Genomic DNA, 16,982 nt, shown 5'->3' with positions numbered 1-16,982 from the left:
GAACAGGTGAGATAAGTAAAGGCCACAAGGTGGCAGGTAATCCCAGAGTTGTATTAAGAGCTGGGGAAAAGGTTGGCCAGAGTAGAAGAGTCAAGAATTGAGGTACAAGAAAAGCTCCAATGGTGGCAGGCTTGAATATTTGATAAGCAGTGAGTCATACAGATGTGATTCCAGAATTCCAACAGTGAAATCAAAGGTTCAGATAAAAAGGGGCTAAAGCGAACCAAATACCCAAATCCTTCTCATGGGGGGTCACCCACTCCTTTCTCAGAAAGTTATATTTGGGTAGAAAATTATCAATCAAGCCGGGTGAGGTGACCCATTCCTTTAATCCCAGCATTTGGGAGGTAGAGGTAGGAGGATCACTGAGTTCAAGGCCAGCCTGAGGCTACAGAGTGAATTCCAGGTCAGCCTGGGCTAGAGTGAGACCCTACCTCACAAAAAGAAAACAAAACACAACAAAACCAAAATTATCAAGAAAGTTTTGTGATAAGACAATTATTCTAATCTTGAATAATAAAAAAAACTATTGCTAAAAGTTAGCTAATAAATGGGGAATTAAAAGTGTCTTGTTAACAATAGACAACTTGAGAATTTCCATTTCCCTCCTGAATCTTGTATAAGACAGTAAGATAATGCTGACGAGTAGGGGCATGCTTCTCAGTTGGGTGACGGATCTTTTTCTCCTAAGGAGACTGAACAGTGTTCTTCCTGTCCTCCTGCACTGACAACTAGCCCCCCAGAAAAACATATCTTCTTCCTACAACAATCAAGACCTGCAGTGAGTTTCCAACAGTCTATCTGCTCACAAAGATAACTGTGATACCAAGGCTGTTTTGTGCTACAGGATTGGCCTCAAAGGGGAGCTTCAGGACACCAGTGACGACATATCCCATTACCTGACTTCCCATCCTTATTTCCGAGTAATTTTTTTTAATACTTTATTTTTATTTACTTATTCGACAGAGAAAGAGGGAGGGAGAGAGAGAATGGTCACGTACAGATGCTGAACAAGACCACATGGGGTCAGGATCAAGTCTCAACTAGGAAAGCAGATGTGACAGTGCACGCTTGTAACCCCAACACTGAGGAAGATGAAAAAAGATCAAGAAATTGAGGCTAACTTGGACTATAACAGTGAGTCCCAGTTCCTATTTAAAAAAAAAAACAAAAAAAACCAAAAAACCAGGCATGGTGTCTTTTGTCTCAGCTGAGAATGTCACTATTAATTCGAGGCCAGTGTGGTGCTACAGGGTAAGTTCAGGGTCAGTCTAGCTAGAGTGAGACCCAGGGGGTGTGAGGCGACAAAACAAAAACTCCTCAACAGCTGTGCATGGTGGCCCATGCCTTTAATCCCAGCACTGGGGAGGCAGAGGTAGGAGGATCACCATGAGTTCCAGGCCAGCCTGGGCTAGAGTGAGACTCTACCACGAAAAACAAACAAACAAAAAACCCTCAACAGTGATTTACCAGTGATCACACAGTAACTTAATCTAAGCTTAATAAATGTGCCTCATTAATGAACTTGATCAAATGGATAAATTCTTATGAAGACATTATAGCCTCACACTTAGAAAGCATTTTCATCTCCACTTTGAAGTTCCTACCACACATTTAAAAATTCTAAGTCTTGTTTCCCTTCCCTCTCTACCATGTCCTCTCCCTGCCCACCCCACCCTTTCTCATATACCCTGAAGAACAAAATGCTTGCAAGGATGTGAGAAAAGGGAACTCTTCACTCGCTGCTGGTGGGGTATAACCTGGTACAGCCACTATGGAACTAAGCATGGAGGCTTCTTAAAAGGTTGAAAATTGAACTACCATATGATTCTGCTGTGCTTTTAGTATTTCTTTGGTAATTTGTTTTAAATACATCATTTCCTGAATTGACTGTGGATGTTTAGTAATCTATCATTTTAATTCCTTACGTTGATTTAACCCTTTACAGCTTATTTTGGGGACTCTACCTCTCCCCTGCTGTTCTTTAAATAGGTGTTTGGTGCTGATAAAATTGTTGTCTTTTTCTTGAACCCAGGGCTCATGCACTACTGGCCATACACCACAACCTCTAATTTTCCAACGTGCTATTTCAACACCTGTTAATAGCTTTACTGTCCTACTGTTTCTTTTAGGCCAACATCATAAATTATCAAATAGTCCTTGGAAAGATAAGCTGCTGCTGTGATAATTGTTATAACTATCAAGCTATGAGTGAGGTATTCTCATGCCTGCCTCAGACCAGCTTGCTGGGCTTCCTGTGGTCTCCAGTGAGTCTGTTCTCTTCTACCTGCTTCCTGCCCCCGAAGCCTCTCTCCAATAGTAACTTAATGGAGCTCTAATCTCCTACCCTTCTTCAAGACAAAAGTGACCAGGGATTACATTTTGTGTCAAAACAGCTACAAAGAGCTGGAGAGATGGCTTAGTGGAAAGGCACGTGCCTGCAAAGCTGAAGGACTGAGGTTCAATTTCCCAGGACCCATGTGAGCCAAATGCACAAGGTGGCACATGTGTCTGGACTTTGTCTGCAGTGGCTGGAGGCCTGGTATGTCTGTTCTATCTGCCCCTCTCTTTCTCCTTCTAATAAATAAATCAATAGAGCCAGGTGTGGTGCCACACACCTTTAGTTTGAGGCCATTCTGAGACTAAGTGAATTCCAGGTCAGCCTAGGGTAGAGCAAGACCTTACCTCAAAAATAAAAAAAATAAAAATAAAAAATATATATTTGAAAAAAAAAAACTGGAATTTTTTTTTTTTTTTTTTAAAGTAGCCACAAAGCTGGCTGGTGGTGCCAGTATGGTGAGCTTGATGCTTCCCAGTAGTGCTCATGAAAGGCTAAGGAAATCAACTTCCAGGTGAATGGCAGGGAGTAGGGATGCTTAGTTCTGGTGTTTCCTTCTTCAAGCTTCCTGTAAGAACATGGCCACTCAGTTGCTTGTTCATCAGGAGCAAGCACAGGACAGTCACCAAGTGCCCTGGCTTAAGGAAGGCAGGCAGGATACCTGAGTGCAAAAAGCTCCATATGGTTAAGGTGTTTTTCCCACAGTGAATCTCATACTATTTATTTTAAAACCAACTTTCAAATTAGTTCTTGTGGGCTGGGGTGAGGGAGGGATGATTCAGGGGGAGATGGCAAGTAAATGGCCCTGGGTATGATTCTTAGCATGAATAATAATATAAAAAAATTTAAAGCTAGAAAAGTTATTTTAAAAATATTTTTAAAGCCAGGCATGGTAGATAGATGCAGATCCTAAGGAGAGAGCCACCCCATCATACCTCAAAAGGGCCCTGGCTGAAACTAAGGAAAATTGGCAAAACAAGTAAGGGTGCTGTTTTCCTGATGAACTGGATACTGGATACCCATAAAGGCCTATATTTTACAGGGGTCATTTTGTTTTGTTTTGTGGAAAAGTAAAAGATTACTTGTGTAATGTAATATAAAGCCTAGACATGGAATTTCATAGCTACTGGTTAAAAGATGCCTCTAAAAAAATGCTGAATGCTAATAATGAAATGAAAATCAAAAGTATAAAGCTAGTTTAGGAAATCATTTGAGACAGGTCCAGCTGCCCCCTGCTAACAACCTCATCTTTCTCTGCAGCTATCACCAGTCTGCTAACCAAGAAGTAAAATGTGTGGGCATGCATGGCTTTCTCACATGACGTGGGTGCGTAATGCAGAGCTGGTTTACCTTTCCCATTGTATTTGGACTGAAGTTACCATGATCACATTTCCATTCTTCCCTGCAATGAGGTCAGGCATCAGAGGATACAGCAAAGAGCCTCTGGGGGTAAAGAATGGGCAGTAGGCTACGCTGCAGAGGGACACAATCACCATTTCAGTTTTGAATTAATGACAGCAAGTCGATGGACCACGAAACCAGGTATCTGGCTCTTCTACCCTGCTAACTTAGTCCTCTTGGGCAAGTTCCTTTTCTTCTTGATTTCTGTCTGTAACTAGAGCCCAAGAGTACTCTGAACAGAATGGAAGTAGTTATGAAGTACTCAACATACTGAAACATACTTCCAAACTAAAGTCATTCAAAAGAAATAAGCTATAAACCTTAAATTTTACAACTACTCAAGTACCAGAAGAGATTAATCAAAATTTATGGTGTTAAGGAAGCTAACTTGGAAACATTTAATAATAATAAATCCTAAAGATCAGTAAGATTAATAAGCACATTGGCTAATTACTATTTTTTCTAATCATGGCAAACATTTACCAACACAAAGTTTTCAGTATCTGGTATTCTGAGAACTCTACTCCCAGTTCATTCTGCCATGCGACGACACAGGGTTCATAAAGGCTTGTTCGCAGCACAATCACAGGCACCGAAGAACACTTTCTTCCTGAAAACTTACCTGACTGAAGACAACTGATAAAAAAGCAAACATGAACAAGTTAACAAGTTATTCAGTTTATCAAATAACTCTAGATGGTAACAAGAACTACAAGAACTACAAGCATAAATCTTTTTGGATATTTAAATAAAAATTTTTACACTTTATTAAATCAGCAAATATAACCACCTGGGTATACTTTTATTAGCAAAATTGATGATATTGATGGTAAAAAATAAAAGAAAGGAAAATGCACCTCAAACCAGAATGCCATAACAAGTTTCGTGGAAGCTGCGTTTTATTTGAAAATCCACCCATTTTGCTAACATACATTTTAATATTGTAAACAAAAATAGAATCTGCAGAGACAATGCAACAAGTATGCTTAAACTCATGTACAGAATTGCTTTCCTACAATGAACTGTCCTTCTTAAGGCCCCTCTCAACCCGAGCAATAAGATGTATTTACACGAAGCACCGATCAACAGTGCAGTTGAATTCTTCATTAGCTAAACTCTTAGCTAGACATTGACTTTAAAGATACTATTTCCCCTTATTTAAAAGGTACATGATCATAACATGGCAGAAGCCAAATAAAAAGTTCAAGGATTTTTGTTCCCCTCCCGTCCCCGATAACACCTCCTAAAGTTTTAATGAAAAGAAGAAAAGTCTTGAAGTGAAAGCAATTCCTCACATTCATTTTGGAAAGGCCTAATGTCAAATGGAAACAATGACATGCCAAGCACAAGCGGTAAAGACCCCTCCCAGTGCACTAATGCTCCGTTCTAAATGTAGTGCTTGTCCTAGTCAGTGAACTGTTCCCTTGCAAAATCCTAGGCACAGAATTGACTATAAGGATTAATGCATTTATAATGCTTCCCTAAATTCCATAGGGACTGAGAATTCTTAAGAAATTCAGACCTATGGACTCACTTTAAACTATTTAGTGCTCTGTATGTCAGCTGAAAAGCATTCTGAATCAGATTCATTCTTGTGGATAAAAATCAAACATACTGTGAACATCCATACTCATTCTCATAAGGAGGTTTGATACAATATTAATGTTATGTAAAATTGATAATCATAAATAAATACAAATACTTAAGGAATGTCTACTGCAAACTGAATATAATTTTTTTTAAAAAAGAAAAGTTAATTTCAGTTATGGTTTCTGTATTTGTGAGGACTGGAAAAAACAAAGATAATATATACTTCAGAATTATGATTTTGATCCCCCATCGAGTCCTGTTGAATTGCTGTAAAGGACACAACTCTTCTCTCCAGGCAGCTTTTCCAAATACAAATGTCACACTCTCCAAGTAAGGGCTTTTCTTGGTAGGTTACTGATTATGGGTATTAATAAGATTTGAAAGAACTGAAGGGTTAGTCACCAAAAAGATCTTAGTCTTAATCATGGCAATTCTTGGCTTTATAAATTGTATTGATAACGTTCTCCTATAAGCTAGTCCCAAGTCCCTTCGTGGGCCTTCACTGGTTACTGTAGCATTCTAATGGAAGAAGAGTTTACGAGACAGCAGTCTGGATTTTGCTGGAAGTAAGGATTCGCCATTTGAGCACTTGTGTTTTTGGGTTAATTCCATTCTCTTCCATCTAGTTACATAAATTGTATCTGGAAAAAAAAAGTGGGCATGTATGTTAGTTCACTGCATTGTGGAGTATCTTTGCACAAATAAAAATGTATTGTGGCCTTTACTATTCAAACTGCCCAGAAGCATTCACAACATGATTGACAAAAACCCTGATTAAAAACACAGTCAGTATTATCAGCTTATCATGTATACTCATACACTCCATACTGAAGTATAATTATAGTAACTTTTAATTACTAAAAACCAAGGGGTTTTGGTTGGGGGTGGGGGAGGGTTAAGAACAATGAACTCTTTTTTCATTAATTCAAAATTATTTATCCAAAATCAGGCATACTCCATGTAAAATCTCATTTGGGAAAGCATAATGTAAAATCTTATTTCTAAAAGATACAAAATTAAAGAGAGTATAATGAAGAGTGATATTATATTAACCAAATTACTTCTTTACCAGCATAAAATCAGAACTAGGAAGAACTCTAAAGGAACATTGTTCAATTAGGGTCACTGCTCACTCAGATGCTTCACTCATGACTTCTCTTAAACTGCCTACCCCAAACCAATACTGAGGCAGATGTGCAACAAACTTGCCAAATAAGAAGAGTGCAAATTCCCAAAGATCTAGAAGGTCAAAGTAAACTGGAGGCTAGAGTATCAAGAAGAGCAAATTATTCTGTCTTCAGTACACAAAGGCAGTGTGGAGCATATCAGAAACCCTCATAGTCAAAAGGGCTTAAGCAATCATTTGTCTGTGATTTAAAAAAAATGCTGTTTTTAAGTTATTATTTTTAAATGAAAAGTAATACATAAAATACAACTCTAAAGGAATTATGGAAATGATTTATTCAAAATTACGGCCACTTTACTAAAACTCAAGCTACTCCTAACCAAGTCCTAATACAATTTGTAAAACTGAGTATCTTTCTCAATTCTTTTAAGACTGGCCAGAACAGCTAGTTTTTAAAATTGGTATTAGATCACATCCATCTGTTGAGAATGATGGATGCTTACACATGTTAAAAATGGACCTTTGGGGCTGGACAGATGGCTTAGCGGTTAAACGCTTGCCTGTGAAGCCTAAGGACCCACATTAGCCAGATGCACAAGGGGGCGCACACGTCTGGAGTTCGTTTGCAGTGGCTGGAGGCCCTGGCACGCCCATTCTCTCTCTGTCACTCTCAAATAAACAAATAAAAATGAACAAAAAAAAAAAAAATGGACCTTTGATGGCACACCTTCTACCTATGTTAAAGATATTTTCCAAGGGTGTTGCTTCTTATGTCCTATCTTGACCTATTTCTACTCTTCCTCTAGGAACAGAGTGGGTAGCTGAGGCTCGGAGGGAACCTAGACTCCTCTAAAGAAACAAGGAAGAAGACGAGTGCTCAATTGTTCAGTAATTTGCTTTTTAGTATTTAAGTCCCCATCTCCCCCAACAAGCAGCAATACCTAAAGTGATTTATAAGAAATCCTCCAAAGAGAGCTCTGCAAAAGGATCCTTTCCTGAAGCTCTGTGAGGACTGTGACTGGAGGGGCTGGATGCTGCCGACAGCTGGGGGAAAGAAGACAGAGACAGGGAAAGAAAAAAAGATCTCAGAATGACAGAACATGAAAGCAGAAAATGTAATGAAAGAAGAGTGGTTTTTGTTTTGTCACATTTAATAAATATGAAGACAGCCTTTGCAGAAAATGGGATTAAAACAAAAAAAATTATTGCATGTCAAGAATAGCCAATGGCACATGTTTTTCAAAACACAAGCTTGTGCTTCTGAAACATGAAAGAAAGTCTTTCATCCATGAAGGTTGATATAAGCTGCCCCACAGTTAAGACTTAGTGTGTAGACGGCTAGAGAAAGGGAATAGGTTGAACAGGAGTCGGGATGCAAAACTGTGTAATTAAAAAAATTAGTGAAGATGGCTTCCTGTCATCTGTCTGTCTGTCTGTCCGTCCGTCCGTCCGTCCGTCCGTCCGTCCGTCCATCCATCCATCCATCCATCCATCCATCCATCCATCCATCCATCCATCCAAAGGTGTGCACACTGACCTCAGTCCAGACCCAACACAGTTAGCTGCAATATTCTTTCCTTTCTTCTTCCTACAGGGTATAATTCCTGCTCTCGGTTCTCATATATTTTCATTTGGAGTTGTCCCCTGCTTGTAGACAGCCTGAAGCTGACAAATCCATCATGCCAAGTAAGGGGAACATATAAATTCTCTGTTGTGTTCCCTGCTTAAATATGCTTGACTTTTACAGCCTACCCTATCTTTAACTAGAATGTAAGGCTGAAAGACCATTACACTTAAGTAGTAACATTATCTTAGAATCTCCCCCAAAAGATAGTTCTGAAGAACTGATATGTGTATGTGTTTCTATCTGCTCCACCATGCAGAACTATGAGTACACAAATCCTAACATAGGCTACTTTCATTTAGAACAAAATTTTATTCTTTTTCTCCCTCAATATGTGATTGTAGAGCATGTAAGCAACAGGGTCATTATGAAATGAGCCATTTTTAGGGATGTTTAATTGAGAACTAAGGCTAGGTAAAAACAACTTCAATTCTCCCTTCTAATAGTCAAATCTTATAAAGAATTTTAAGCCACAAAAATGTTTGTTAGTCTAAAATGAATCATCTCTTTCTACCTTTCAAGTATTTTTTCTCTCTTTCATTTGGTTGTTTTGTAAGAAAAGCATCATAAAGAATGACAGGCAATGAGTTTCCGCAGCACTAAAGCCACCTGTCATTCAGGGCTCTCAGATCAACTTGGAAAGCTGGAAACCATCAATTATACTAGTAGTCTAATTATTTTTCTGATCCATACATTGTTTGAGAAATAAATGCTCAAAGACAACAGGAAGAGATAAGAAGGATGGTGAACTAACCAGGTAGCTTCAGGAAGGACAGGGTAGCCTGTTTGGGCTGAAGGTTCCAAATACAAGCAATGCAGAGGACAGATTAAGTTGGAAACTTGACTGAAAAGATGCTACTACTTTCACCCCTTCCATCCCGAAATGTATAACCATTTGGAAGGAGAATGTCTTTAAGCAATCATTAAATGCTGAGCTCTAGGCTGGACATGGTGACATACTTGGGAGGCATCGTTAGGAGGATCACCCTGAGTTCGAGGCCACCCTGAGACGACAGAATGAATTCTAGGTCAGCCTGGGCTAGAGTAAAACCCTACCTTGAAAAAAACCAAAAACAAGAAAAGCTAAGCTCTGAAGGAGTCCCACTTGAGACCTCCAATATTTTTTTCCCCAAGCAGTTTTCTCTCAGTTCAAGTTAACGTAGCAAACCTTCCTTACTACAGATTCACTGCATCTAAATGACATGTCTCCTATGAGAGACACACATTAAAACTGTCTTCTTAAATCATAGTTTTTCATGAAGGCAGCAATTTAAAGATCTGATAGTTCCAGAAGAAAATGTCTCTGAAGAATATAAAGAGGGGCTGGAGCTTGCAAAGCCCAATACCCAGGGTCCCATTTCCCAGTAAAGCCAGATGCACAAAGTGGCATATGTGTCTGGAGCTTGTTTATAGTGGCAGAAAACCCTGGTGCACACCCATCCTCCCTCTCAAATAAATAAAATACTTAAAAATTTTTTTAAAAAGAGAATACAAAGGGAAGCATTATTATTCTCAATTAGTGAGCTGCCAGACAGAAGTCCTAGATGCTTACAAATAATCTTGAAGAGGATCAATTGCCCTTGAGTTTTGGTTTTAATGAAAACTTCTAGTAGTCTTTCAGTTACATACATCGAGAGTGCTCAGTAAAATTAAAAACACGTTTGAAACCACCAGTATTAAAACAAAATTCATTATTTTATCATTACCCACCTGAAGCAAATGAAACCATATCCCAGAGTGATCTGACTGCTATGCAACTCTGGGAGCTGAAACATCCAGTAGCATTAACACCTGCCTCCATCCCTCCCCAGTGTCAGTACCAAGCACAGACATACCATGCACTGGTAAGAAAGTAGTCAAGATCAAGACATAGTAAATAAGAAATATGCTGCTCACATTATTGTTCAAGAGAAGCAAGACCTCAACAGGGAAATGGGATCCCAATGGGTTAAGAAGCTGCAGGATTTTTAAGAATGAAAAAGGCAACTGAAATACAAGTGCTAGACCTCCTTTATTTATCATCTTTGAGTAAACTAAAGAAAAATGCTTAAAGCTGCTAAGGAACATAAAAAGAAATTTAATTCACTGGAGGAAAAGGAATTAAACTCAACTGTCTGCATTGATCACAAAATCACATTTGACAGAACAGCATAAGGCAAATCCTAACTGTCATTCTCCTCAATCCTACTACAAATACAGTACACATGTAACACATAAAACCAAAACTGCCATTCTCCTTTTTTTAGTCTTATTCTCTATTTCCAAGTTCCTACAGAGCTGAAGACTCAGTATAGCCACCAGTCTGGTCAAATCAAAGTGACCTTTATATCACAACTAAAGATGTCTTTTAAACAAAGTGGTCAGTCTCACTACTCCAATGCAGACACACTCATTCTTTTCTCATTATAAGAACACTGGATATTAAGAAGAGCAGCATACAAATAAAAATACAAAATGTGTGAGTAATTAAAGTGGAAAGGGATTATGATTAGGGTACACTGTGCACATGTAAGGAGGCTGTCAATAAAAAGGAAAATAGAAAAAGAAACATGTTGAAATGAAAAAAAAAATTCTAACATTTTCAGAAATCTTTGCTTTTACTACCTTCAAAGAATGTTTTCTTTTATAGTTATGGTATTTTAAAAAGTAAACAGTGTAGAAATCATAAATTAACAAGACAAGTACCTAAATAAATGTTTTAAACTATATTTCTAGGCTGAGATTAAACTCCATAAATAAGAAAGGTCACTCTGTTATTCTCCTGGATAACACTAAAGAAAGCAGACAGCAGCAGTCTAAAAAGTATAGGTATGTGCTCAGTCTTAGAAGCCATGGGGCAATCACAAATTCCACGAGCCTGGGCATCTTTGTAAGGTTTGTCTCAAATTTTATTAAAAAGGGCTCGGGTGGTGGTGGTGGTAAGATGGCTCAGTGATTAAAGGTGCATGCTTACACCAGGGTTCTATTCCCCATCCAGACACAAAAAATTGCACAAGCATCTGGCATTCATTTGCAGTGGATAGAGGCCCCATTCCCCCTTCCCGTAGATAAATTAATAGAATTTAAAAGGGGTGGGAAGATATACAGCTCACTGGTAGAGCAATGACCTGTCATGTGTGAGGTCTGCCCCCAGGACTAAAGGGGGAAAAAAAAAGCTTATGAATGAGTAAAACAGTGAATATTTAGGGAAATTTTTCTCTAACACATCATCAGTTCCATACTTAAAATTCTTAAATTTGACCTTAAAATTGTAATCACAGCCCTTAGTAGGTAGAGACAGGTGGATCAGAAGTTTAAGATCAGCCTCAGCTACATAGCTCACACTAGAGGCTAACCTGTGTTACATGAGATCTTGGCTAAAATAAATAAATAAATAAATAAATAAATAAATAAATAAATAAATAAATAAATAAATAAATAGGGGCTGGAGAGATGGCTTAGCGGTAAACTGCTTGCCTGTAAAGCTGTGTCTGTTGTTGTTTGCAGTGTCTGGAGGCCCTGGCGTGCCCATTCCCTCTCTATCTATCTGCCTCCTCCTCTCTATCTGTCACTCTCAAAAACAAAACAAAACAAAACAAAAAAAAAGCCAGGTGTGGTGGTGCACACCTTTAATCTTAGCACTCACATTCGTGAGTTCAAGGCCACCCTGAGACCACAGAGTGAATTATAGGTCAGCCTGGGCTAGAGTGAGACCCTGCCTTGAAAAAAAAACCAAAAACCAAAACAAACAAAAAAAGCAATGTATTAGGGAAACAATTTTTCCACAACCTTACACAAAAACTCTCTAGACTGGGCTGGAGAGATGGCTTAGCGGTTAAGCTCTTGCCTGTGAAGCCTAAGGACCCCGGTTCGAGGCTCGGTTCCCCAGGTCCCACGTTAGCCAGATGCACAAGGGGGCGCACGCGTCTGGAGTTCGTTTGCAGAGGCTGGAAGCCCTGGCGTGCCCATTCTCTCTCTCTCCCTCTATCTGTCTTTCTCTCTGTGTCTGTTGCTCTCAAATAAATAAATAAATAATTAAAAAAAAAACTCTCTAGACTGTCATTCAATAGCAATGCTGCAGAGACTCAATTTCACATCACTAAAATAGGAAAAATAACTACACAAGAAAAAAAATAGACGCAGATCATCTTCCTAGAATGACCCACTGAGATTTATGAACTGAACTGAATTCTAGCTCTCCTATAGCATGGAGTTTAGAATACCTAAGGCTATTATCTGCATGAAGTTTTCTGGCTGCCTTGAAGAGTAAATGAAAAAGCATTAATTTAAATATTATTTAATCTTCCCTATTGCTCATCCATTTACGCTTAGCAGAGATCCAGATCAACTCACTGACTCTAACTAAAACTAAGGTTAAACTTAGGGGATGAGGGCTCAGCACAGCATACAAAATGGGCTTTGTGTGTAAGATACTGGGTTTTATCTTTTTCACTGTAGGAGGGAAGGAGAGATAAGAGAGAGGATGAAGGGGAAAAAAGAAGGGAATTTAGTTATTAGCAGCCTATCAAGAAGTAGGACCCTTACAAATTAATGGATTTGCTCCAGGCTGTGTGCTCACTGTTTCTGCCCTTCTTCTATGTGATGCTTTCCCTATGTTATGGTATGGTATGAAGGTCCTAGCTAGAAGCTGGTACCCTGACAGTGGACTTCTCAGACTCCAGAATTGTGAGACAACACATTTCCATGCATTACAAATTGTCCAGTCTGCTCTGTTGTTTTAGTAGCACAAATGAACAAATACAGCCATTAAAATACATTTTCCTAATGCTGATGTCATCCAAAGAGCCAGAGATCATAGTCCTAACTCAACAGAAGCCCAGAGAGAACAGCCTAAAAGCTCAGTTACAGAAACAGTTAATGGTAGGTTGTTTTGGGATAATGTTCAGAGCATGGCTAGGTCACTGGTGGCATATCCAAATCTAGTTACACGGGAACATAAATATCATGCTGCACTCCACTTCTTTTATAATAAATCATGTGAATCCTCAGCTGTCTCCATGAGCAGCAAGCGGCAAGGGCAGATCCTCCCGTAGGAGATGTACTGTGAGGATGGCCCTACTAATGGCTTCATTTCAGACATCCAGCCTCCAGAACTGAAAGCAAATAAGCGCCTGTTGTCTTGAGCCACTATGCATGGCAGCCCTAGGAATACAGGACACTCAACACAGATCTGCTGGCTCGAAGGCTGTTAAGACCATTTTTTTTTTCCTCTGAAGTTTGTTTTTCTTACTAATTTCAACTCAGAATTCATCATGACATTTAACATGTAGGAAGAAGTTAAACAGAGCATTAAAAAAATATTTATTAGCAGGGCATGGTGGTGCCTTTCTTTAATCCCAGCACTCAGGGGGGCAGAGGTAGGAGGACCGCCATGAATTTGAGGCCACCCTGAGACTACACAGTAAATTCCAGGTCAGCCTGAGCTAGAGTGAAACCCTACCTCAAAAAAAAAAAAAAAAAACAACTTATTTATTTGCAAGGAGAAAAAGAATGAACGAATGGGTACACCAGGACTTCTAGCCACTGCAAACCAACTCCAGACATAAGTGCCACTTTGTGCACCTGTATGTGGGTGCTGGAATGGAACCCAGGTCATTAATCTTTTCAAGTAAGTGCCTTAACCGCAGAACCATCTCTCCAGCCCTCAAATAGAGCATTTATTGTGTTTATTTTTATTTATTTATGTGAGAGCAACAGAGAGAAAGAGGTAGATAGAGAGAATGGGCGTGCCAGGACCTCCAACCACTGCAAACGAACTCCAGATGCGTGTGCCCCCTTGTGTATCTGGCTAATGTGGGTCCTATGAAATCGAGTCTTGAACCGGGGTCCTCAGACTTCACAGGCAAGTGTTTAACCACTAAGCCATCTCTCCAGCCTGATTTTTAAGATTTTTTCCTGGGGAATATTAGGCAATTAATATGTTCCTGTGCTTTCCTACATACACTGCTACATGGTCATTGATGTTCAGCACAGAACTTTCATCACTTAAGGATTTATCAATACTTTCTGGCTTTAAGACAAATTAAGATTTCTACCTTTAAAAACACATGCCCTCATCTTTTTCTCAAATAAATAAATAAAAAGAAAACAATTTTTAAAAAGTCCTTAGCAAAATCTAGTAAGCAAGAACCTCATTGTCCAGGTTGTTCTGAGGACAACAGTCAGCATGTTGGTCTCCGAACATTCTTGTTATGTCTCATCTAGGTGTATGATGGAGGCTACAGAACCATTAAAAAAAAGAAGATCTACAGTATTAAATTTGACTCCTAGAAGTTAATTCTTTCATACTGTCTTCTAGTAAGTAAGCAAAACACTGCTAACAAGGCAAACTGCCTTCGCCACAGAAATCCAGCCACAAAGATCATCTGACATGACATGCACTACCAACATTCCAGATAAATAATCAATCCACCTTCAGCCTAAAGTGCCAGTGGATTTTACATACTAGAAGGTTAGTTAAATGACTATTTTGGTGTTTTTTTTTTTAGCACTTATATGTGTCTTTGTTGAACTGACAAAGACAGGTGCAAAAATAAATTCTCTTTTGCAACCCAGAGCTCATTGTTAAGTATGAGTTTTGATACATATAAGAAAGAATAAGATAAAAAATAAAAATAAAAAAGACTATTTTTTGCAAAGCTTGAATTATTCCAGTATCTAAAATGAACAGTGCCTCTATTTAGAAGAGTTAAAAGAAAAAAACATTCAAACAAGTCATTGTTTCCTTTAGACACTTAAAACTGATGTCAGACTTAACTTAAAATTGGCTACTGCAAAACAAAAATAGGCACAGCCATTTTACATCTTTAGCCATATCCTCCTAAATAAAACTAGCAGTATTCCATTAAAAACGCCTAATACCAATGAAGAAATCAACAAAATGTTTTAATTTGCTTATTGATTAAACTAAATCCTCAAATTTAGCACTATACTTTTCATTTTGTGGGATCAATGTAAAGTTCCTTGTAAGTAAGCAAGTATATAAAGCCATGACAAACAACCCTTCCCACCCACAGAGGGTCAACAGTATCTAAAGCCATCATATATAACCACTTGTTAAAAAGTGTTATTTCATATCATAGCAGCTTTTAAAAGACAAATGCTCTCAGTAATGTCAACTTGACAAACCTATGTGTGCATTCAAGTGGAATTACTTACTCAAACATGTTCAAATACACTTTAAACATATATAGTCTACAAATTTGTTGGCATTGAAAACCATTCAGGAAACAGGAGTGCTTTGATAATTACATACAACAAGCCATTTCTAATTGTTAAATACTATGAGCAGAGCCATAGACACATAAGCTACCCATTTCTTCAGAAGCGACTCACCCCACAGTACACGGCTAGAGAAAACAGGGAGGTAGCAAATTAACATGGAGTATACACTGAGGGTGAATTTCTAGGAACTAGGAGAAAATCTCATTTAAAGAAATTAAGTTAGAATGACATTTCAAGGGTTTCTTCCCCTTTTCTTGCTTGTTTTTGAATATAATTCTCAGGGGGAAAAAAAGTTACTTAATAAAAAGTTAATAGGCCCTGAGCCCATCCTCTCTGTCTCTTTTCTATCTCTCTCTGCTTGCAAATATATAAATAAACAAATAAAAAAAATTTTTTTAAAGAAAAGTAACAGCCAAAACTTTTGGAGACATCCTAGTGGCAGCATGGGTAGCAGCGTCACTCAAGCTAAGGAGCTGAGGTTTCAAAGCAGCAGCAAGAATCAAGTTCCCTCAACCTCAAAAGAACTACTCTGGATCTACCAACCATAAGTTACAAGAATTTCCCATCTTTAATACTTGCCATCTACCTCCTTCCTAATAATCAATATTCCTAAAAGTTCTTACATGGGAAAGATATGAAGCAATAAGGGGAAAGCATAAGTAACTTATTTCCTAAGCTCTATAAAAGGAATTTTTAATGTCACAGAAGTCTTCTCAGTCAAGCACATTCCAACACTCACATACCACACACATTATACCTGTGCTCCTGATACAGGGCCAAAGGGGTTTGGTGGTCTCATGACAGGCTGGCTGTATATTAAGGTTGGTTGTGTCATTACAGGTACACTTCCCATTTGAGGTGGCTAAAAAAAATAGAAGGATAGTAAGTTAAGAGATGTGGACGACCACCTTCCTCACTGTAAGCAAGCAGGGTAACAGGAATGAGAAGTAATAGGACCTTTGCTTTGAAGGAAAATTTCTCTGCATACAAATAAGACTAACATTTTTAATAGTACTTCTTGTCTGAAAAATATCATGCTCATTTTTAAAGGTGGCTAATAATGTGTAACTTTTTCTGTTCAATGGAAATACAAAGGTTAAATCTGGGTCTGGGGAAATGGCTAAGTGGATAAAATGCTTGCTGCATAAGCATGGTCATCTGTGGTTGGATCCCCAGCACCCACAGAAATGCCAGAGGGTCACACCTGTAATCCCAGCCATGGGGAGGTGGAGAAAGGACGGGTCCTCAGAGTGAGCTGGCTAGGTAGACTAGCTCAATCAGTCAGCTGTAGTTATGTGAGAGACCCTGCCTCAGTAAATAAGGTGGCGAGTGACTGAGGAAGTATCAGCCTCTCTGCTCCACGTGTATGCCTGCACACCACACACACATATATGCAAACACAGTTAAACTTTACTGTAGTGTATCAGAAAAAATAACTTACACCATCAAACTTCCAAAGAACCAGATTTTCCAGGTCTAAATATAAAGAAAACTATAGATTCTCTTATCTTGATTAACATATTTCAGAGCAGGCTAAATGCCTTTGTATATCAAATCAAGTTTTTATGCAACTATGCAAATGATTGTAAGTGGTAACCTGATTTTTTAAAGATGTTTTGTTTTCTTTTGTTCTTTCATGTTTATTTCAGATATTTTAAAAAAGACTCAACATGGACCTT

The 16,982-nt window shown here is 38.6% G+C and overlaps 1 protein-coding gene and 1 pseudogene across 17 annotated transcripts in view; one reads left to right on the top strand and one right to left on the bottom strand.

The window, feature by feature from the left end:
- Positions 1–4,620: 4,620 nt before the first annotated feature.
- Picalm (phosphatidylinositol binding clathrin assembly protein) overlaps positions 4,621–16,982 on the bottom strand; it is a 120,428-nt gene continuing 108,066 nt past the window's right edge. For 10 of the 17 annotated variants that reach the window (XM_045145084.1, XM_045145086.1, XM_045145087.1 and 7 more), the window contains one exon: positions 16,055–16,165. In XM_045145084.1, the coding sequence (XP_045001019.1) occupies positions 16,055–16,165 (111 nt within the window). Of the gene's footprint in view, positions 5,971–7,396; positions 7,500–16,054; positions 16,166–16,982 lie in introns of those variants that run through there. The other 7 variants (XM_045145078.1, XM_045145081.1, XM_045145079.1 and 4 more) reach the window with 2 other exon arrangements.
- On the top strand, positions 14,566–14,680 carry LOC123459971 (annotated as a pseudogene).

Source organism: Jaculus jaculus, chromosome 3 (genome assembly GCF_020740685.1).
Source record: "Jaculus jaculus isolate mJacJac1 chromosome 3, mJacJac1.mat.Y.cur, whole genome shotgun sequence".
Classification (NCBI taxonomy): Eukaryota; Metazoa; Chordata; class Mammalia; order Rodentia; family Dipodidae; genus Jaculus; species Jaculus jaculus.
This window is presented reverse-complemented; position numbering and strand designations above follow the sequence as displayed.